Source organism: Moschus berezovskii, chromosome X (assembly GCF_049115385.1).
Source record: "Moschus berezovskii isolate FMDL1 chromosome X, NW_MosBer_1.0, whole genome shotgun sequence".
Classification (NCBI taxonomy): Eukaryota; Metazoa; Chordata; class Mammalia; order Artiodactyla; family Moschidae; genus Moschus; species Moschus berezovskii.
The window spans coordinates 145,085,257-145,104,132 of NC_142488.1; the positions used below are offsets into that span (position 1 = coordinate 145,085,257).

The following is an 18,876-nucleotide window of genomic DNA, read 5'->3' on the forward strand; positions in this document are numbered from 1 at the left end:
GTTGACTCACTGGAAAAGACTCTGATGCTGGGAAAGATTGGGGGCGGGAGGAGAAGGAGACGACGGAGAATGAGATGGCTGGATGGCATCACCGACTCTGTGGACATGAGTTTGAGTGTACTCCGGGAGTTGGTGATGGACAGGGAGGCCTGGCGTGCTGTGGTTCATGGGGTCGCGGAGAGTCGGACACGACTGAGCGACTGAACTGAACTGAGAGGAACATCTGGTGAATGGATAAGTATATGATACATTTAATGGCTTAAGGAAAGGATAGAGGACAATTCACGTTAATTAGGGATTCGTTCTACCCATAATGGGTAGAGGACTCTGCCATCTCATGAGTCTACTCATATAGCCTATAGGAGCAGGCTTTAGGCTATATAACCTCTAATTTCAAAATGTGCTCACAAATCAAAAAGACTTTGAATGATGTCTGGCACAGAGGCTAGTTTAATTCTTTTTAAAGCTACTACAGGGACCATTCCAAACATGGCTGTTACTGCTTCCAATAAGAAATAACTATAAAATGGCAACTATGGAATACCACTCATGGACCACTCTATGTCCATATGGGATACTTCTTGAAATTAAAACCCTTACATTTGGTCGAGGGAGGCTGCCATTGCCACCCCAAAATATGACTTGTTGGCATAAGGGTTGTTTTGCGCTGGTTATTTCTAAGAAACAGCAGGCAGAGGAGGAGCTCTGAAAACCAACAGAAGTTACCATTTTGTAAGATACATTCATATTTATAAGGGAAATCTCCATTTATAAGCGTGTCTCCCTTTCTGCACCAGGTAGAAAAGGATTACTCTCAGTTTCTAGAAACTTATTAATGCAGAAGGCCAGGACTTAAATCTGCAGAAAAACTTTACCCTTGTTTACTGTATCCCCACTACTGACTCCCTACTCCCATCACCTTCTTTTATTTTAGCTGAAAATGGTATTTAAGGTGGTGACTTGAGTCATTTCAGAGAGTTATTCAATATTCTTGTGTCTCTCCCATGTATGTAAGAGATATATTAATACCCATTACTAAGCTTCCATTCATCTCTCTCCTGTTAATCCTGTCTTAATTACAGGGGAATCTCACCTGAGAACCTAGAAGGGTAGCAGGAAAATTCTTTTCTTCCCCCACCTTGTCCACAGACATTAACTAAACAGTCAATATTATGTAAATAAGGCATGACTGTATGTATTCAATGTACGTACTTCTGCATCAATAATTTCAAATTTTGAGGATTCCATTCCAGAATATCTTCCTTCCTCTTCAATGCTCCTATAAATAGGTGAAAAGAGAGATAGTAAACACATATCACTTGCCACTAAATTCTCTGTAATACAGTAAAAATGAGGTTCTGTTAAGTAAAAACCAAACACCACAAATGGTATCACTTGTGTTAAAACCCATGTTACCAAACCCAGATGTAATGCCTAACCTAACTGCAGTCTCAGCCTTTACCAGCAGTGGAATCTTAATCAACCAGTTTGGAACTTCCTAGTCAGAACCAAGTAGGTAATCTTTCACATGGTCCTTTCTATCCCCCAAAGAATGAAAAATGTCCTGGCCCCAAAATAATCCTTCCTTTTCTTTTGCTAGTAATTCCCTGGCTCCACTCCTCCTCCTATTAAAAAAAAATAAAAAAACTTCCATTCTATATAACTCTTGGGATGCTGCCCAATTCATGAATTGCCTCATAAAGTCAACTAGGTCTTCACATTTGCTCAGTTAAATTTTGTTTTTTAACAGTTCAAACAAGAAAAAAAATCTTTTTCTTTTTTTCTCTTTGTTTAAAAAATTATTGATAATACATTTATAGGAGAGTTGGAGAATATAGAACAAAGTTACATATAGTTCTACCATATATTACAATTATTTTGAAGTAGGTAAATTAAGATTTTTAGTTGGAGTTTCAATATCAAACTCTCAGAAATTAATAGAATGGATATATAGAAAAGTAGAAGGATATAGTAGACCTGAAAAGCACTGTAAACCAATTAATTCAACACAGTTAAGATTTATACCATTTTCACACAAGAGTAGGATAAAAATTCTTCTAAATTCCCATAGACTATAAACTAGGAGACACTGGAACATATCCAGGGATGTAAAACTAGGTGGTCTAAAGGTATTGAAATCATAGTTTGTTCTCTTATCACTGTGGAATTATGTTAGAAATCAATATCAAAAGACATTTGAAAATAACCCATATATTTTCAAGTGCAATGTGACATTTACCAAGAGAGATCTTTGACTTAGCCATTGAAAGCATCAATCAAGTTAAAAGACTGAAAAAAATACAGAAGATGACTGCAGAGAAGAAAGCATTTAAATGAGAAATTAACATCAAATATACTTTTTAAAAAAACCACGTATTTGGAAATTAAATATCCACTTTTAAATGATGGGTGTATCTAAGAAGCTGTAACAAGGAAAATTATACCTGAGAATATAGAGAAATACTATTCATAAAAAAGGAAATTAGTATATAATACACTAACATTAACTTTCTTATTTTTCTTACTACATAACATCGTCAGTCTTTGAGGTGTCACTTTTCCTACAGAGAAAGTAGTTCTGCACCATATTTATAATAAAGTAAGTCATCTGGCCGAGCATTAGAATGAAGTTTGCTGTAGGTCTCAGTGCCTTTTTTTGACAATGGTAAACAAAGCAAGCAAGCAAAAAAAAAAAAAAAAAAAAAGCCAACGTCTATGAACGAATGTTCTTAAATTTAGGACATTATGAAAAAATGTCTTCAGGCCAAATTCAATTTTGTTACCATAATTAGAGAAACTCTCCATTCTCTGACAATTAACAATTAATTTCTATCAAAATTAGAATTTTGATGCCCAGGGAAAGAATGAAGCTTCATGGTACACTCAAGTCTAAACACCAGCTTATTTTTCAGCAAGTAAGTGAAAGATGAGAGAGAAAAAGGAAGTGGGAGAGAAAGAGAGAGAGAAAGAAGAATCACATCTCTCACTTTAAATCAAAAGCTAGAAATGATTCATCCTAATGAGAAAGGCAGAAAGTGAAGAGGAACTCAAAAGCCTCTTGATGAAAGTGAAATAGGAGAGTGAAAAGGTTGGCTTGAAGCTCAACATTCAGAAAACAAAGATCATGGCATCGGGTCCCATCACTTCATGGGAAATAGATGGAAAAACAGTGGAAACAGTGTCAGACTTTATTTTTTTGGGCTCCAAAATCACTGCAGATGCTGACTGCAGCCGTGAAATTAAAAGGCGCTTACTCCTTGGAAGGAAAGTTATGACCAACCTTGATAGTATATTAAAAAGCAGAGACATTACTTTGCCAATAAAGTTCCGTCTAGTCAGTTCAGTTCAGTAGGCTATGGTTTTTCCCGTGGTCATGTATGGATGTGAGAGTTGGACTGTGAAGAAAGCTGATCGCCGAAGAATTGATGCTTTTGAACTGTGGTGTTGGAGAAGACTCTTGAGAGTCCCTTGGACTGCAAGGAGATCCAACCAGTCCATTCTAAAGGAGATCAGTCCTGGGTGTTCATTGGAAGGACTGATGCTGAAGCTGAAACTGCAATTCTTTGGCCACCTCATGCGACGAGTTGACTCACTGGAAAAGACTCTGATGCTAGGAAAGGTTGGGGGCGGGAGGAGAAGGGGACGACGGAGAATGAGATGGCTGGATGGCATCACCGACTCTGTGGACATGAGTTTGAGTGAACTCCGGGAGTTGGTGATGGACAGGGAGGCCTGGCGTGCTGTGATTCATGGGGTCGCAGAGAGTCGGACGTGACTGAGCGACTGAACTGAATTGAACTGAGCTGAATGAGAAAGGCACGTCAAAAGCTGAGATAAGCTGAAAGCTAGACTTCTTGCACCAAACTGCTACCAAGTTATGAATGCAAAAAAAAAAAAAAGTTCTTGAAGGAAATTAAAAGTGCTACTCCAGTGAACACACAATTGATAAGAAAGCAAAACAGCATTATTGCAGATATGGAGAAAGTTTGAGCGGTCTAGAGAGATGATCAAACCAGCCACAACATTCCCTAAAGCCAGAGCCTAATCCAGAATTTAAAAACCCTGTTGATTTTAACTTACATGCAGAGTACATCATGTGAAATGCAGGTCTGGATGAAGCACAAACTAGAATCAAGAGTAACAGGAGAAATATCAATAATCTCAGATATGCAGATGACACCACACTTATGGCAGAAAGCAAAGAGGAACTCTTGCCTCTTGATGAAAGTGAATGAGGAGAGTGAAAAAGCTGGCTTAAAACTCAACATTCAAAAATCGAAGATCATGGCATCCGATCCCATCACTTAATGGCAAATAGATGGGGAAACAATGGAAACACTGACAGACTTTATTTTCTTGGGCTCCAAAAATCACTGCAGATGGTGACTGCAGCCATGAAATTAAAAGACACTTGCTCCTTGGAAGAAAAGCTATGACTAACCTAGACAGTATATTAAAAAGCAGAGACATTACTTTGCCGAAAAAGGTCAAAGCTATGGTTTTTCCAGTAGTCATGTATAGATGTGACAGTTGAACCATAAAGAAAGCTGAATACTGAAGAATTGATACTTTTGAACTGTGGTGTTGGAGAAGACTCTTGAGAGTCCCTTGGACTTCAAGGAGATCAAATCAGTCAATCCTAAAGGAAATCAGTCCAGAATGTTCATTGGAAGGACTGATGCTGAAGCTGGAACTCCAATGCTTTGGTCACTTGATATGAAGAACTGACTCACTGGAAAAGACCCTGATGCTGGGAAAGATTGAAAGTGAAATTTGCTCAGTCATGTCTGACTCTTCGCAACCCCATGATCTATAGAGTCCATGGAATTCTCCAGGCCAAATACTTTACTGGGTAGCCTTTGCCTTCTCCAGGGGATCTTGCCAACCAAGGTCTCCTGCATTGCAAGTGGATTCTTTACCAGCTGAGCCACAAGGGAAGACCAAGAATACTGGAGTAGGTAGTCTATCCCTTCCCCAGGGGATCTTCCTGACCCAGGAATCGAACCGGAGTCTCCTGTATTGCAGGTGGAGTCTTAACCAACTGAGCTATCAGGGAAGACCTGGGAAAGATTGAAGGCAGGAGGAGAAGTGGATGACAGAGGATTAGATGATTGGATGGCATCACCCACTCTATGGACATGAGTGTGAGCAAGCCCCGGGAGTTGATGATGGACAGGGAAGCCTGGTGTGCTGCAGTCCACGGGGTGGCAAAGAGTCACACACAATTGAGCAACTGAACTGAACTGAATCCAGAGCAATGCTGTAGCGCTTCAATTCTATGAAGGCTGAGGGAGGTGAGGAAGCTTCAGAAGAAGAAAAGTCTGAAGCTAGAAGAGGGTGGTCCATGAAGCTTAAGGAAAAACGCTCTCCCCTTAACATCAAAATGCAAGGTGAAGCAGCAAGCTCTGACGTAGAAGTTGTGGTAAATTATCCAGAAGATGTAGCTAAGATCATTCACGAAGGTGGCTACACTAAACAACAGATATTCAGTGAAAATGAAACAGCCTTCTATTGGAAAAAGATGTCATCTAGGACTTCCATAGCTAGAGAGGAGAAGCTAGTGCCTGGCTTTAAAGCTTCAAAGGACAGGCTGACTCTTGTTAGGGGCTAATGCAGTTGGTGACTTCCAGTTGAAGCCAATGCACACTTATGATTCTGAAAATCCTAGAGCCCTTAAGAACCATGCTAAATCTACTTTGCTTTGCTCTATAAATGAAAAAACAAAGCCTGGATGACATCACATCCATTTATATGGTTTACAGAATATTTTAAGCCCACTATGGAGACTTACTGCTCAGGAAAAAAAAAAGAAAAGATTCCATTCAGAATATGACTACTCATCAACAAAACACCTGGTCACCCAAAAGCTCTGATGGAGATGGACAGGAAAGTAATGTTGTTTTCATGCCAGTTAACACATCACCCATTCTGCAGCCCATGAATCACGATGTCATTTCACCTTTGAATACATTTCATAAGGCTATATAATTGCCATAGATAGTGATTCTTCTGATGGATTTGGACAAAGTAAATCCAAAACTCTCTAGAAAGAATTCACTATTCTAGATGTTATTAAAAATATTTGTGATTCATGTGAAAGTTAACTGGAGTTTGGAAGAAGTTGATTTCAACCTTCATGGATGAATTTGAGGGTTCAAGACCTCAGTGGAGAAAGGAACTACAGATGTGGTGGAAATAGCAAGAGAACTAGAATTAGAAGTGGATCCTGAAGGCATAACTAAACTTCTGCAATCCCATGATAAAACTTTAACGGATGACGAGTTGCTTCTTATGCATACACAAAGAAGGTGGTTTATTTGAGGTGAAATCTACACCTCATGGAAATGCTGTGAAGATTGTTGAAATGACAACAAAGGATTTAGAATACTACATCAACTGATAAAGCAGCAGCAGGGTTTGAGAGTTGCCTCCAATTTTTAAAGAAGTTCTACTGTGGATAAAATGTTATCAAATAGCATTGCATGCTACAAAGAAATCATTGGTCAATCCACATGACAAACTTCATTGCTGTTTTATTTTAAGAAATTGCCAAAGCCACCCCAGCCTTCAGCAACCACCATCTTCATCAATCAGTAGCCATCAACAGCAAGGTAAGACCCTCCACCAGCAAAAGATTACAACTTTCTGAATGCTCAGATAGTCGTTAGCATTTGTTTAGCAAATATTTTTAAATTAAGGTATGTACATTCTTAGACATAGAACTATTGCACACATAATAGACTACACTATAGTATAAACCTTTATATGTAGCACTGGGAAACAAAAAAAAATTATGTGATTCACTTTATTGTGGTATTTGCTTTATTGCAGTGGTCTGGAACCAAACCTGCAATATCTCAAAAATGTGTCTTTACAAAGCAAATAGAATAACTGGATTATTTTGCGTGGTTTCAAAAAGTGAATACTGATCCAATGGAAAGAAAATTTCCATTTTGTGTTTCACAGGGTTCACCCAAAAATTCTATTTTACTTATTTATTTATAATTGTAGAAAATTATGAAAAAGTTTAAATGTATATTTTGGTATCAAAATAATATTTTATTTAGAAGGTATTGATTTAAATAGCAATTAGTTAATGAGCTAATTGGGTCATTTGTATGTATGGTGGGGATATAAAATGTATAATATATGTTTACCACTGCTTTGACTTTCAGCATCAAGTAACTTAGAACTAAACAGAATTACTTATACAGTTAACCCTACATTATTTAAAGATGTAAGTCCTAAAATATTTCTTGTTGTTGTTTACTCACTTAGTCATGTCCAACTCTTTGTGACCACATGGTCTGTAACCTACCAGGCTCCTCTGTCCATGAGATATACTCCAAGCAAGAGTACTGGAGCGGGTTGCCATTCCTTCTGCATTGCAGGCAGATTCTTTACTGTCTGAGCCACCAGGGAAGCCCCACCCACTAACTACATAGTAGCTAAATTAAAATAAAAATGTAATAAAATTTAAAATTTAGTTTTTCAGTTACAGCTGACACATTATAAGTGCTCCACTGCTCCATGTGGCTAGTGGCTACTGTATTAAACAGAACAGACTAAACAGCATCTCTCTCATCATAAAAGGTTCTGTGGAAAAGTGTCATGTCAAAGGTTGTGGTGGGTGTTACTTGAAAAGACACTAACCTTGTCAAGAAAACATTATGAAGCAATTAGGCTTTGCTTTAAATGTACTGGCTTGAATATAAAAAATTAAAAAGTAAAGTTTTCCAAATTCTTCCATGAACTTAACATTTCATGCTCTTCTAAAAGTCAATATAGATGGCAAATATTTGCTTAAAATCTGAAAGTACAAATAACTGATAAACATACATTGTCAATGAAAAGCACTGATGAGCCTTTCATACCTAACCAGTCTATGCAGGTATAAAATAGAGTCACATCTATTGCTGGTCTTCGGTTAGGAGCAGATACAAACAGAACTTTCCTTTTCCAAATTGTATAAATAAATCTTCAAACAGAAAGAAAAGGATTAAAGAACAGTTTCCTAGCTGTATTTACAGGAAAAGGATAGTTTCCAAATTTACAAAGAAAAGTACCTCTATCTCATTATGTAAAATCTAAAACGTTACTCCCAAATTGGGCCGTTAATGTTTTTTACTCTTTATTTTAAATCTTTCCCCAAGGTTTGATATTCATTGATGAAGTAGTCAATACTGCTGAATTACTTTAATGGAAGGTTGTTCTTGGCTCAAAAACCCATCTACTTCTACTTGCTTCATAAATGAAACTGTAAGTATGAAAAAGAAGTCCAATGAATACTGTCCTTTCATATGTCAATGCGGCACAAACTAAGGTGTGTTTTGATTCATTGTGGCACAGTCAGGAAACCGATGACAGTAAAAATATAATCCTAAATGTCTCTGCTTGTTTAATTTACAGCTGAGATTATCTAATCTGAAGTGATGGAAGAAAGGGAAACCAGATTTCTCTTCTTGCTTGCAAGCTGTGACCCAAGTCTCAGGAGTTAATTTTTCAGACTATTCTAACTAAAGAGGAAACCCACTACCACTTTGTGTCTGAAATGTGAAATCATGGGTCAGGTTGTAGGCATACTTTTTCCCTTCAGGCCCAAGTGTCTCTCAGTCATCCTTGGCAACTGCATTTGTACTAGCATTTCCAGACCTATCTCTCCCTAAGACTCCCTATGCACTTAACGGGCTCCTCAGGGATCATGCCTGAAAGAGCCTCCTACTTTCCCCAGTCCCCACCATTGTGCCTAGCACATCAGAGCTGCCATGGAAGATGGACAGGATTTGGGGTTCACACACACTTGGGCTTTCAAACTTCAGCTCTGCCATTTCCTAGCTGTGGGACCTAGAGCAGCAAGTCTCTCTCTCTTTTTTTTATTGGAGGCTAATTATTTTACAATATTATATTGGTTGGTTTTGCCATACACTGACATGAATCTTCCCTGGGTGTACATGCGTTCCCCAAGCACAGCAGTATAAGTAAGATGAAGAGGAGAGAAATACCCAGCAAGTAAAGGAACAGGATAAATGCCCACCAACACAAACAAAAGAGGAAGATATAGGAAATTTACCTGATAAAGAATTTTGAATTTTAATAGCGAAAATGATTCAAAATCTGGAAAGCAAAATGGAGTTACAGATAAATAACTTGGAGAAATGGATTGAGAAGATGTGAGAAAGTTTTAATACGGATCTAGAGGAAATAAAAAAGAGTCAATATACAATGAATAATGCAATAGACGAGATCAGAAACACTCTGGAGGGAACAAACAGTAGAGTAACGGGGGCAGAAGACAGGATAAGCGAGCTAGAAAATAGAATTGTAGAAATAAATGAAACAGAGACGGAAAAAGAAAAAAGAATTAAAAGAAATGAGGACAATATTAGAGACCTCTGGAACAATGTGAAATGCCCCAACATTCGAATCATAAGAGTCCCAGAAGAAGAAGACAAAAAGAAAGACCATGAGAGAATACTTGAGGAGATAATAGTTGAAAACTTCCATAAAATGGGGAAAGAAATAATCACCCAAGTCCAAGAAACCCAGAGGGTCCCTAACAGGATAAACCCAAGGCGAAATACTGCAAGACACATATTAATCAAATTAACAAAGATCAAACACAAAAAACAAATATTAAAAGCAGCAAGGGAAAAGCAACAAATAACACACAAGGGGATTCCCATAAGGATAACAGCTGATCTTTCAACAGAAACTCTTCAGGCCAGGAGGGAATGGCAATACATAGTTAAAGTGATGAAAGAAAGTAACCTACAGCCCAGATTACTATATCCAGCAAGGATCTCATTCAAATATGAAGGAGAAATCAAAAGCTTTTCAGACAAGCAAAAGCTGAGAGAATTCAGCATCACCAAACCAGCTCTCCAACAAATACTAAAAAGGATATTCTCTAGACAGGAAACACAGAAAGGGTGTATAAACTCGAACCCAAAGCAATAAAACAATTGCAATGGGATTATACTTATCAATAATCACCTTAAACGTAAATGGGTTGAATGCCCCAACAAAAAGACAAAGGCTGGCTGAATGGATACAGAAAGAAGATCCCCATATATATCTCTCTACAAAAGACCCACCTCAAAACGAGGGACACATGCAGGATGAAAGTGAAGGGCTGGAAAAAGATATTCCACACAAATAGAGACCAAAAGAAAGAAGGAGTAGCAATACTCATATCAGATAAAATAGACTTTAAAACAAAGGCTGTGAAAAGCGACAAAGAAGGAAACTACATAATGATCAAAGGCTCAATCCAAGAAGAAAATATAACAATTCTAAATATTTATGCACCCAGAAGCAAGTCTCTTAACTTCCCTGAGCCCTGATTTCTAAGCGTTCACTTTCTTTTATTTTATATGTTTTTATCATTTTCACTTTACAGATGAGGAAAATAAAGCTCCATAAAGTGAATGATGTATAAAGTCTGTAAAATTAATGAACAGAAACGTCAATTTAATAGTCAGGAGACCAGGAGGGAGTGCTCTCATGGCCTGTGACAATAGCAGAGCCCAACAGGAAGAAGAGAGTCCTCTTCTTTCCTGGCAAGGACTCAACCAATCAGCAAAAAGCCATGGACTCTGTTTACCTACTGTAGCCTTCCCCACTTCCTTTTCCCCTCTGTAAAAGCATTCTTCCCTTGCCGTGCAGGGACTTCTAAGTGGCTTATCATGGTTTTAGGTTCTGAATTGCAGTTCTCTACTGATCCCAAAGAAATGAATCTTTGCTGAAGAAACATCTGGCAGTCTATTTGCAGGGACCAGAGAAGACTCCCAACAGCTCCAGGACTGGTGAGCAAATGCCTGTGGTACCCACAGAGTGCACAGCTGTTCATTGTTTTACTCACTAACCATGGAGTTTGAAGGTGTGTCTTTCTCCTGGATCTGGGTTCACATCCTCTTTACACTTGATGCTCTCCAGGAATTATTCAGGATCTATTTGAAGGTTTCATTTTTCAGGTTAAGGCCTTGTTCTGCATGTAAGTATTCATTTGGCACTTAGATCTGATCTGGAGATCAGATTGCTTCAACCAAAGCTGGGTGAAAATGCTTCTGGCCCAATTCCAGAAGGAGCTGTTTCAAATAAAACTGTGCAGGTTCAGCCTTCAGCCTATTCCTTTGAAAGGGCTGCCTTTCAGAGAGTGGCTTTTAAAAAAAACCTGGGAAACACATGTATACCCATGGCTGATTTATGTGAGTGTGTGGCAAAACCACCACAATATTGTAAAGCAATTAGCCTCCAATTAAAATAAATCAATTAAAAAATAAAATAAACATAAAGGCTACAAAAAATAATGAATAATGAAAATTATAACATAAATAAATAAAATAAAAAGAAAAAAATAAAAACACCTTCAGCCCAGCTCCTCCAATACAAGATTTTTCCTTAAGATTGGTTGCAATTGGCTCGCAAGCTGTTGAATTGAGTCATTTGTACTATAAGCTGTTTAAGCTGTTTGAAACATGTTCTTTATGCTAGAGGAAAAACCTCTAGGAAATGGATCCCAGTTATCTAAGTATTTTTGAGGGCAATTCACTGCTGATCCCAAATAAGCCCATCTTTGCTGGAGAAACATCCAACAGTCCATTTATTTTAGGTCAACACAAGGATATAGTCATTGAATATATTCAAGAATATAGCCATTGCATATAATTAAAACCAACATATTTGTGTGAAAAAATACAAATTATTTGAATATATAAGGGCGCAAACTATAGTTTGTGGGCCAAAATTGGCAGCAGCCTGTTTTCATATGAGGTAAGAATGATTTTTACTTTTTTAAAAAGCTGTAAAACAAACAGAGAATATACTATAGAGACTCTATGTAGTTTGTAAAGCCAAAAATATTTACTATTGGGTCCCTTTCAGAAAAATGTTTTTCAACCTTTGGAATATACTCAAGAAAAGTATTTCTTAAGACATGGTTTTGATGAATCAATGAGTTTGGGTAAATTTTTTACATTGGTCATTCTATGGATTATTTTTGGATGAACTAATTTTTGACAAATTGACCATTTAGCCATAAATTTTTTGAAGAATTTGTTTCTGATGAATTCACCTGGGGCTGGTCATGACTTCTCCCAAATGAAAGACTATGAATAAACAGACATATCACAATTTGAGAAAAACACAAGTAAGTGAAAGATTTCTTTCCCCCCAATGATTATGGAAGCCAGTGGAAAACAGAGTCCCATGAAAGAAGTCCTGTCTAGTTTCACCTGGGAAAGATCTTGATGGATCTGAAATTGTTAAAGGATTATAGTTTTCTGAAAACAAAGAGACAACAAATTCACCCTCCCTTTAAAAAATTTTAGCATTTGAATATAGAAACACTTTCTGAGTGGCTGCTTCCAGAAATATCTTTGGATTAAGTGATCATTTTCAGCATCAGAAAATTTTTCTTTCTTTCTTTTTTTGATGGGAAAATATATTTTATTCAGATATTCTGAATGGAAGAAGTACATTACCTGAATCTATGAGACTTCTCTAGTAGACAAATTCATTCCACTGACTATACTGTATTAAAGGCCCCGGCAGATTTTAGGTTCTAGTTCTGGCAAAAAAGGATATGCATTTTCTGACCCATTACTACAGGGTCAAAAAGAGTAGAGCAGTAGAATGTTCGGGCTATGTATTTTTGTGTGTGTTGGGGGGGGTGCATTGGGAGATCGGCAGAAAATGAAGTAAGATGGCTTGAAAAATAATTGACTCTTCTCTCAGATTTTCTACTCTGAGTACCACATCCCTCACTGCTCCCTGGCCAAAGTGCAAAGAGGTGCCCATTAGAGGATGACATAGGGTCTGCAAGTCAAATAACACCCTCCATTCTTCCTTCTCAAGACAACATGGACATGGATTCTAAGGGCTTTAAGAATTGTATTGTTTGTGTGGGCTGATATATATATATATATATATATATATATATATATATCTGAGTTGAGGTTAATATATCTAAGCTGATATTATAATTGAAATTATATAGAATATATAACTTTTTATATATTATAGAATAAGTAAGTTCAGTCTTGGAAGAAAAGCTGTGACCAACCTAGACAGCATATTATAAAACAGAGACAGTATTTTGCCGAAAAAGTTCTGTCTAGTCAAAGTTATGGTTTCTCCAGTAGTCATGTATGGATGTGAGAGTTGAACCATTAAGAAAGTTGAACACTGAAGAATTGATGCTTTTGAACTGTGGTGCTGGAGAAGACTCTTGAGAGTCCCTTGGACTGCAAGGAGATCCAGCCAGTTCATCCTAAAGGTAATCAGTCCTGAATATTCATTGGAAGGACTGATGCTGAAGCTGAGGCTCCAATACTTTGGCCACCTGATGCAAAGAACTGACTCATTGGAAAAGACCCTGATGCTGGGAAAGACTGAAGGCGGGAGGAGAAGGGGGTGACAGAGGATGAGATGGCTGGATGGAATCACTGACTCAATGGACATGAGTTTCAGCAAGCCCTGCGAGTTGGTGATGAACAGGGAAGCCTGGTGTGCTCCAGTCCATGAGGTCGCAGAGTCGGGCACGACTGAGCAACTGAACTGAACTGAAATTCAGTCTATATAACAGAACTTATATATAACAGTTCAGCTGATTTTACATATTAGAATATGAAGACATAAAAAAAAGTTGAGTTTCAACTCTTTAAAGTATGGGTCCTTTTAAAATTATCTAGTAGGTGATTACTTTTATCACATAGCTAAGAAAACTCAGTCCCTGTTTTAGTTATACGTTAATAGGTTTGCTTCCAAACACTACTCAGTTCAGTTCAGTTGCTCAGTCGCGTCCGACTCTTTGCGACCCCATGAATCACAGCACGCCAGGCCTCCCTGTCCATCACCAACTCCCGGAGTTCACTCAAACTCATGTCCACAGAGTCGGTGATGCCATCCAGCCATCTCATTCTCTGTCATCCCCGTCTCCTTCCACCCCCAATCCTTCCTAGCATCAGATTCTTTTCCAGTGAGTCAACTCGTCGCATGAGGTGGCCAAAGTATTGGAGTTTCAGCTTTAGCATCAGTCCTTCCAATGAACACCCAGGATTGATCTCCTTTAGAATGGACTGGTTGGATCTCCAAACACTACTCATACACGACTAAAAGGGAACAAAACTCCAATGCTCCAACCCTCCTATATTTCGATGTTTTACAAAGGATGGAGTCCAAATGGGCAGGTTTCCAGCAAAGGCTTACTCCATCCATTTCATAGAAAACATCACTCTCTCAAGGGCCAGTCTGAACTTCTCTAATGTGTTTTTTTAATTACACCAGTTTTCCACAAACAAATCAAAAGAGAAAAAACATCTAGTGGCACTTGGTATTTCCTCACCAGAATGGAAAAACAAGAAATGCACAATATTCATAACACTTTGAAAGTACATACAAACCATCAACATGGTAAAAATCCTAGTCTGATGCCCCTGTACCTTAAAGGGTAAGTAATCTATGATGAGAAATGCTGTGATGTCAAAGAATAAAAAGAAAACAGACAAATGTCAATGAAACAAGAACCCTATTGCTATGAAAATATGGTAGACCATCAATCACCAAAAATTTTCTTTGCAAGGTTTTTGTCATCTTGAAAAGAACACTGCTGTTATTGGCCTCTTCTGAACAGTGCAGAAATACTAAGCAAATAAGAAGGCACCTTTAGAATCTGATAAGTGTTCTGTGGTCTGCCCCTCTTTCAAATGTAGAAAAGGTGACGTATAGTGTTGGTTGGTGGGTCATTGGGATATGTCTGGAACCCAGCCTGGATGGCAGCTGCTAACACAAAAGACATTCATAGGAAGAATGAATGTCAAGGGTACACAGTTCTCCATCATATATTTGTGGAAAATTCATTCCAAGAGAAATTAATAAATCAGACTAGAGACCATCCTAAGACCAGCAGTGTGGTAAGATATAGAGTTTGCTCTGTTCCCCACTAACAAAGCCTTTAGGCCAAGCTTCCCAGCAGAGGATAGAGGGTTCTACAGGGGTGCATCCATTCCTCAAGAGAACACAATATTTGAAAGACTAGAACTGACAGTTCAGATGTGTTTTTATAATTCATCTGCTATCATACTTACTTGCAGACATCACTACTTTCATATTATCAAATATGTGATGATCAAAAATTTTGATCTACTATCAAACATTTCTTCTAGCTTGAATTAGTCTAAAAATTGTTTTATAAATTGAGGTTCATCACTCTTCAGTCAAAATGACTCCCTTTATGTAGTACTTCAAAGGAAGGAAATGCACGCAACATTTCTACATCTCAGAGCAGAACCAACTTTTTTTTCAATACAGCCAGTGGCTCCAGAGGGTCTGGCCTGGGTACATATGTTCATGGCAAGGTTTTGACTAATAGTCTATGTTTTATATGGCATTCCAATCTTCCTACTTTAAAATCCACTCCCTCAGTCATCTTTTGAAGGTGACATCCTGTGTGTTTCTTCTGTCACTTTTATAGGACTAGTATTGAACCAGTTGTGGAAATAAAGAAACAGAAACCATCAAGTCCCAGTATATATTAAAAGAAAAAAAAAACTTTTTATGTCTTTGTTGCTTATCAAATACTTAGGCTGCAGTCTAAGAATTGGTTGTATAGATATGAAATCTGACTTTAAATTGGGCCTTCTTTTCCTTTTTCATCCTGTAAATCAGACCCTTTAGCTCTTAGTAGCCAAGTGGACAGATGGCTTATCACACGCTTGTTTCCTAGAAATCAGAAAGTGAGTTAACTGGATGAGAGTAGCTCTTCTCTGAACTGAAGGAGACACAAGCTGAATGCACTTTGGATACTTCTGTCTTGGAGCTTTTAATTCTCTGAAGAAGAACTAAGTCAGTCCCCATGATGGCAAGGCACAGTGGAGAGGGTCAGCAGGAAAGTAGAGAGCAAGATGGGAGAGCCAGTCCAACCTGGGTGGCAGGAAGGACTTTTGAGAGAAGGAATGACCTGGCTCCTAAACAGTGAAAAGGATGTGAGCAAACAAAGCACAGAGGGAAAAGACATGTTATCTGTGCAGAAAACAGGAACAGAGGTCCAGTGAAAAGAGTCCGACGGCACTTCCATGGAATGGGGGACTTCACTATGGTTTCTGGTTTACTTGTCCATCACCATCCACACTAGGCAGTAAGTTTCATGAGGGCAGGTGCAGTGCTGGACATGGAGAATGCAGCCTAAGGGGCATATAGTTTCATGGGGAATTCATACACTGAACACATAGTACAAAGATAACTCTATTTTTTGCAAACTGCAAAAAGCATGAAAAAGTAAAAGGCAGGGTGCCATGGGAAGAGAATTCAAAATGGACCTGGGAGGAGACAGGAAGATGGCGGAGGAATAGGACAGGGCGGCCAATTTCTCCCCCACAAAATCAACAAAAGAACATTTGAATGCTGAGTAAATCCCACAAAAAAACTTCTAAATACTGGCAGAGGACATCAGGCACTCAGAAAAGCAGCCCATAGTCAACGAAAGGAGGTAGGAAATAGATAAAAAGATAAAAAGAGAGACAAAAGAGGGAGGGACGGAGCTCCGTCCCAGGAAGGGAGGCTTAAAAAAAAAAAAAAACAGAGAAGTTTCCAAACACCTGGAAACACTGGTGAGTGGAACCTCAGAGGGCCGCATGACTGGGAGACAAAAGACATAAATAATTAAAACTCACAGACTAAGGGCCCAGAGGAAACTCTCAGTGGAGAAGCGGCGCAGACGCCCGCACCCCTCACTAGCAGGCGGGGGCTAGGCAGGGAGGCGCTTAGAGGGAGAACCGGCGGCTGCGCTTAGAGGGAGAACAGGCAGCTGCGCTTAGAGGGAGAACCGGGCTTGAACGCCCCAGGGCAAACTGAGGGCTCGAACTTAAGATACCAGAGCAGAGGTTGCAGTTGAAGGGTGAGAGGGCTGGAAAAAGCCTGCGAAAAGCCCCAAGCCAGCCCCGCCCACAGAACCGGGCGCTGAGCGGAGCGAGCCGGCATTGGGCAGCCCATCCCCCAGCCCCCACCGACACGGGCTGGGAGGGCAGCCAGCGCAGGGGTGGGGGCAGTCGCAGCCCCAGAGAGGCTTCCCGTGCCAAGCTGCAGGCAGGCTTCCTTGCTGGCCAGGACTTCTTGGGTTCCGGCCGGTCGATATCCGCCTGAGAAACTGCGCCGGTTGTACTCCCAGAAAACCGAGCGGCAGGGACCGGGAAGGCGATAAGTCGCAGTGACCGCGCTTGCCAAACGCCTGGTCACCTGAGCTGCTAGGACTGGGGAAGGCACAAAACGCAGGCCCAGCCAAGTCTGCACCTTTGTCGAGTACCCGAGGACCTGAACCTGAGCCGCTCAGACCTGGGAAGTGCATGCAACCCAGCGCCAGCCACGGACAGCTCCCAGAAGAGCAAACTAAAGCCTAAGCAGCATAAACAGGGAAAGCACACACGCCTCGAGCAGGAGCATTCCCAGTGTAGCCGAGACACCGCGAGCACTCCCCACAGATGCCAGGGATATTTGTTAGCTGTTCCTCCCTCCCCATAGCAGGACTGAATAGGAGAGCCGGGGGAAAAAAAAAAAAACTGTCCACCACTGCACCCTGGTGTCAAGACAGGAATTAGACACTGAGGAGACCAGAAAACAGAAGAGGGAGAAGCCTTGAGCCTCCTGCAAGAATAAGACTGAAAACCAGAGGCAGAGGCTTAAGGCCAAATCCTGAGAACACCAGAGATCTCCTGTTCCAGAGAACATTAATTGATAGGTACTCATCAAAGGCCTCCATACATACATTGAAACCAGGCACCACCCAAGGGTCAACAAGTTTCAGTGAAAGACATACTACGCAAGCTATCCAGCAACACAGGAGAATAGCACTGAGCTTCAATATACAGGCTGTCCAAAGCCATCCCAAACCCATTGACATCTCAGACTCATTACTGGACACTTCATTGCACTCCAGAGAGAAGAAATCCAGCTCCACCCACCAGAATATCTACTCAAGCTTCCCTAACCAGGGAACCTTGACAAGTCACCCATCCAACCCCACACACAACGAGGTAACTACGTAATAAAGAGAACTCCACAAACTGTCAGAAGACGGAAAGGCCACCCCGAACACAGCAATATAAGCAAGATGAAGAGGCAGAGAAATACCCAACAAGTAAAGGAACAGGATAAATGCCCACCAACACAAACAAAAGAGGAAGATATAGGGAACGTACCCGATAAAGAATTTCGAATTTTAATTGTGAAAATGATTCAAAATCTGGAAAGCAAAATGGAGTTACAGATAAATAAACTGGAGAAAGGATTGAGAATATGGAAGAAATGTTCAATAAGGAATTAGAGGAAATAAAAAAGAGTCAATATACAAAGAATAATACAATAGATGAGATCAGAAACACTCTCGAGGGCACAAACAGTAGAATAACGGAGGCAGAAGACAGGATAAGCGAGGTAAAAGATAGAATTGTAGAAATAAATGAAACAGAGACGGAAAAAGAAAAAAGAATTTAAAAAAATGAGGACAATATTAGAGACATATGGGACAATATTAAACGCCCCAACATTCGAATCATAGGAGTCCCAGAAGAAGAAGACAAAAAGAAAGACCAGGAGAGAATACTTGAGTAGATAATAGTTGAAAATTTCCCTAAAATGGGGAAAGAAATAATCACCCAAGTCCAAGAAACACAGAGAATCCCTAACAGGATAAACCCAAGGCGAAATACCTCAAGGCACATATTAATCAAATTAACAAAGATCAAACACAAAGAACAAATATTAAAAGCAGCAAGGGAAAAACAACAAATAACACACAAGGGGATCCCCATAAGGATAACAGCTGATCTTTCAGCAGAAACTCTACAGGCCAGGAGGGAATGGCAAGACATACTTAAAGTGATG

The 18,876-nt window shown here is 39.5% G+C and overlaps 1 protein-coding gene across 1 annotated transcript in view; it reads right to left on the reverse strand.

Moving 5' to 3' along the window:
- The window catches only part of LOC148773525 (circadian clock protein PASD1-like), a 64,261-nt gene that overhangs the window by 11,203 nt on the left and 34,182 nt on the right, over positions 1 to 18,876 (reverse strand). Inside the window, exon 9 of the mRNA XM_088834324.1 lies at positions 1,213 to 1,276. Coding sequence (XP_088690450.1) covers positions 1,213 to 1,276 — 64 coding nt within the window. The remainder of the gene's footprint in view (positions 1 to 1,212; positions 1,277 to 18,876) is intronic.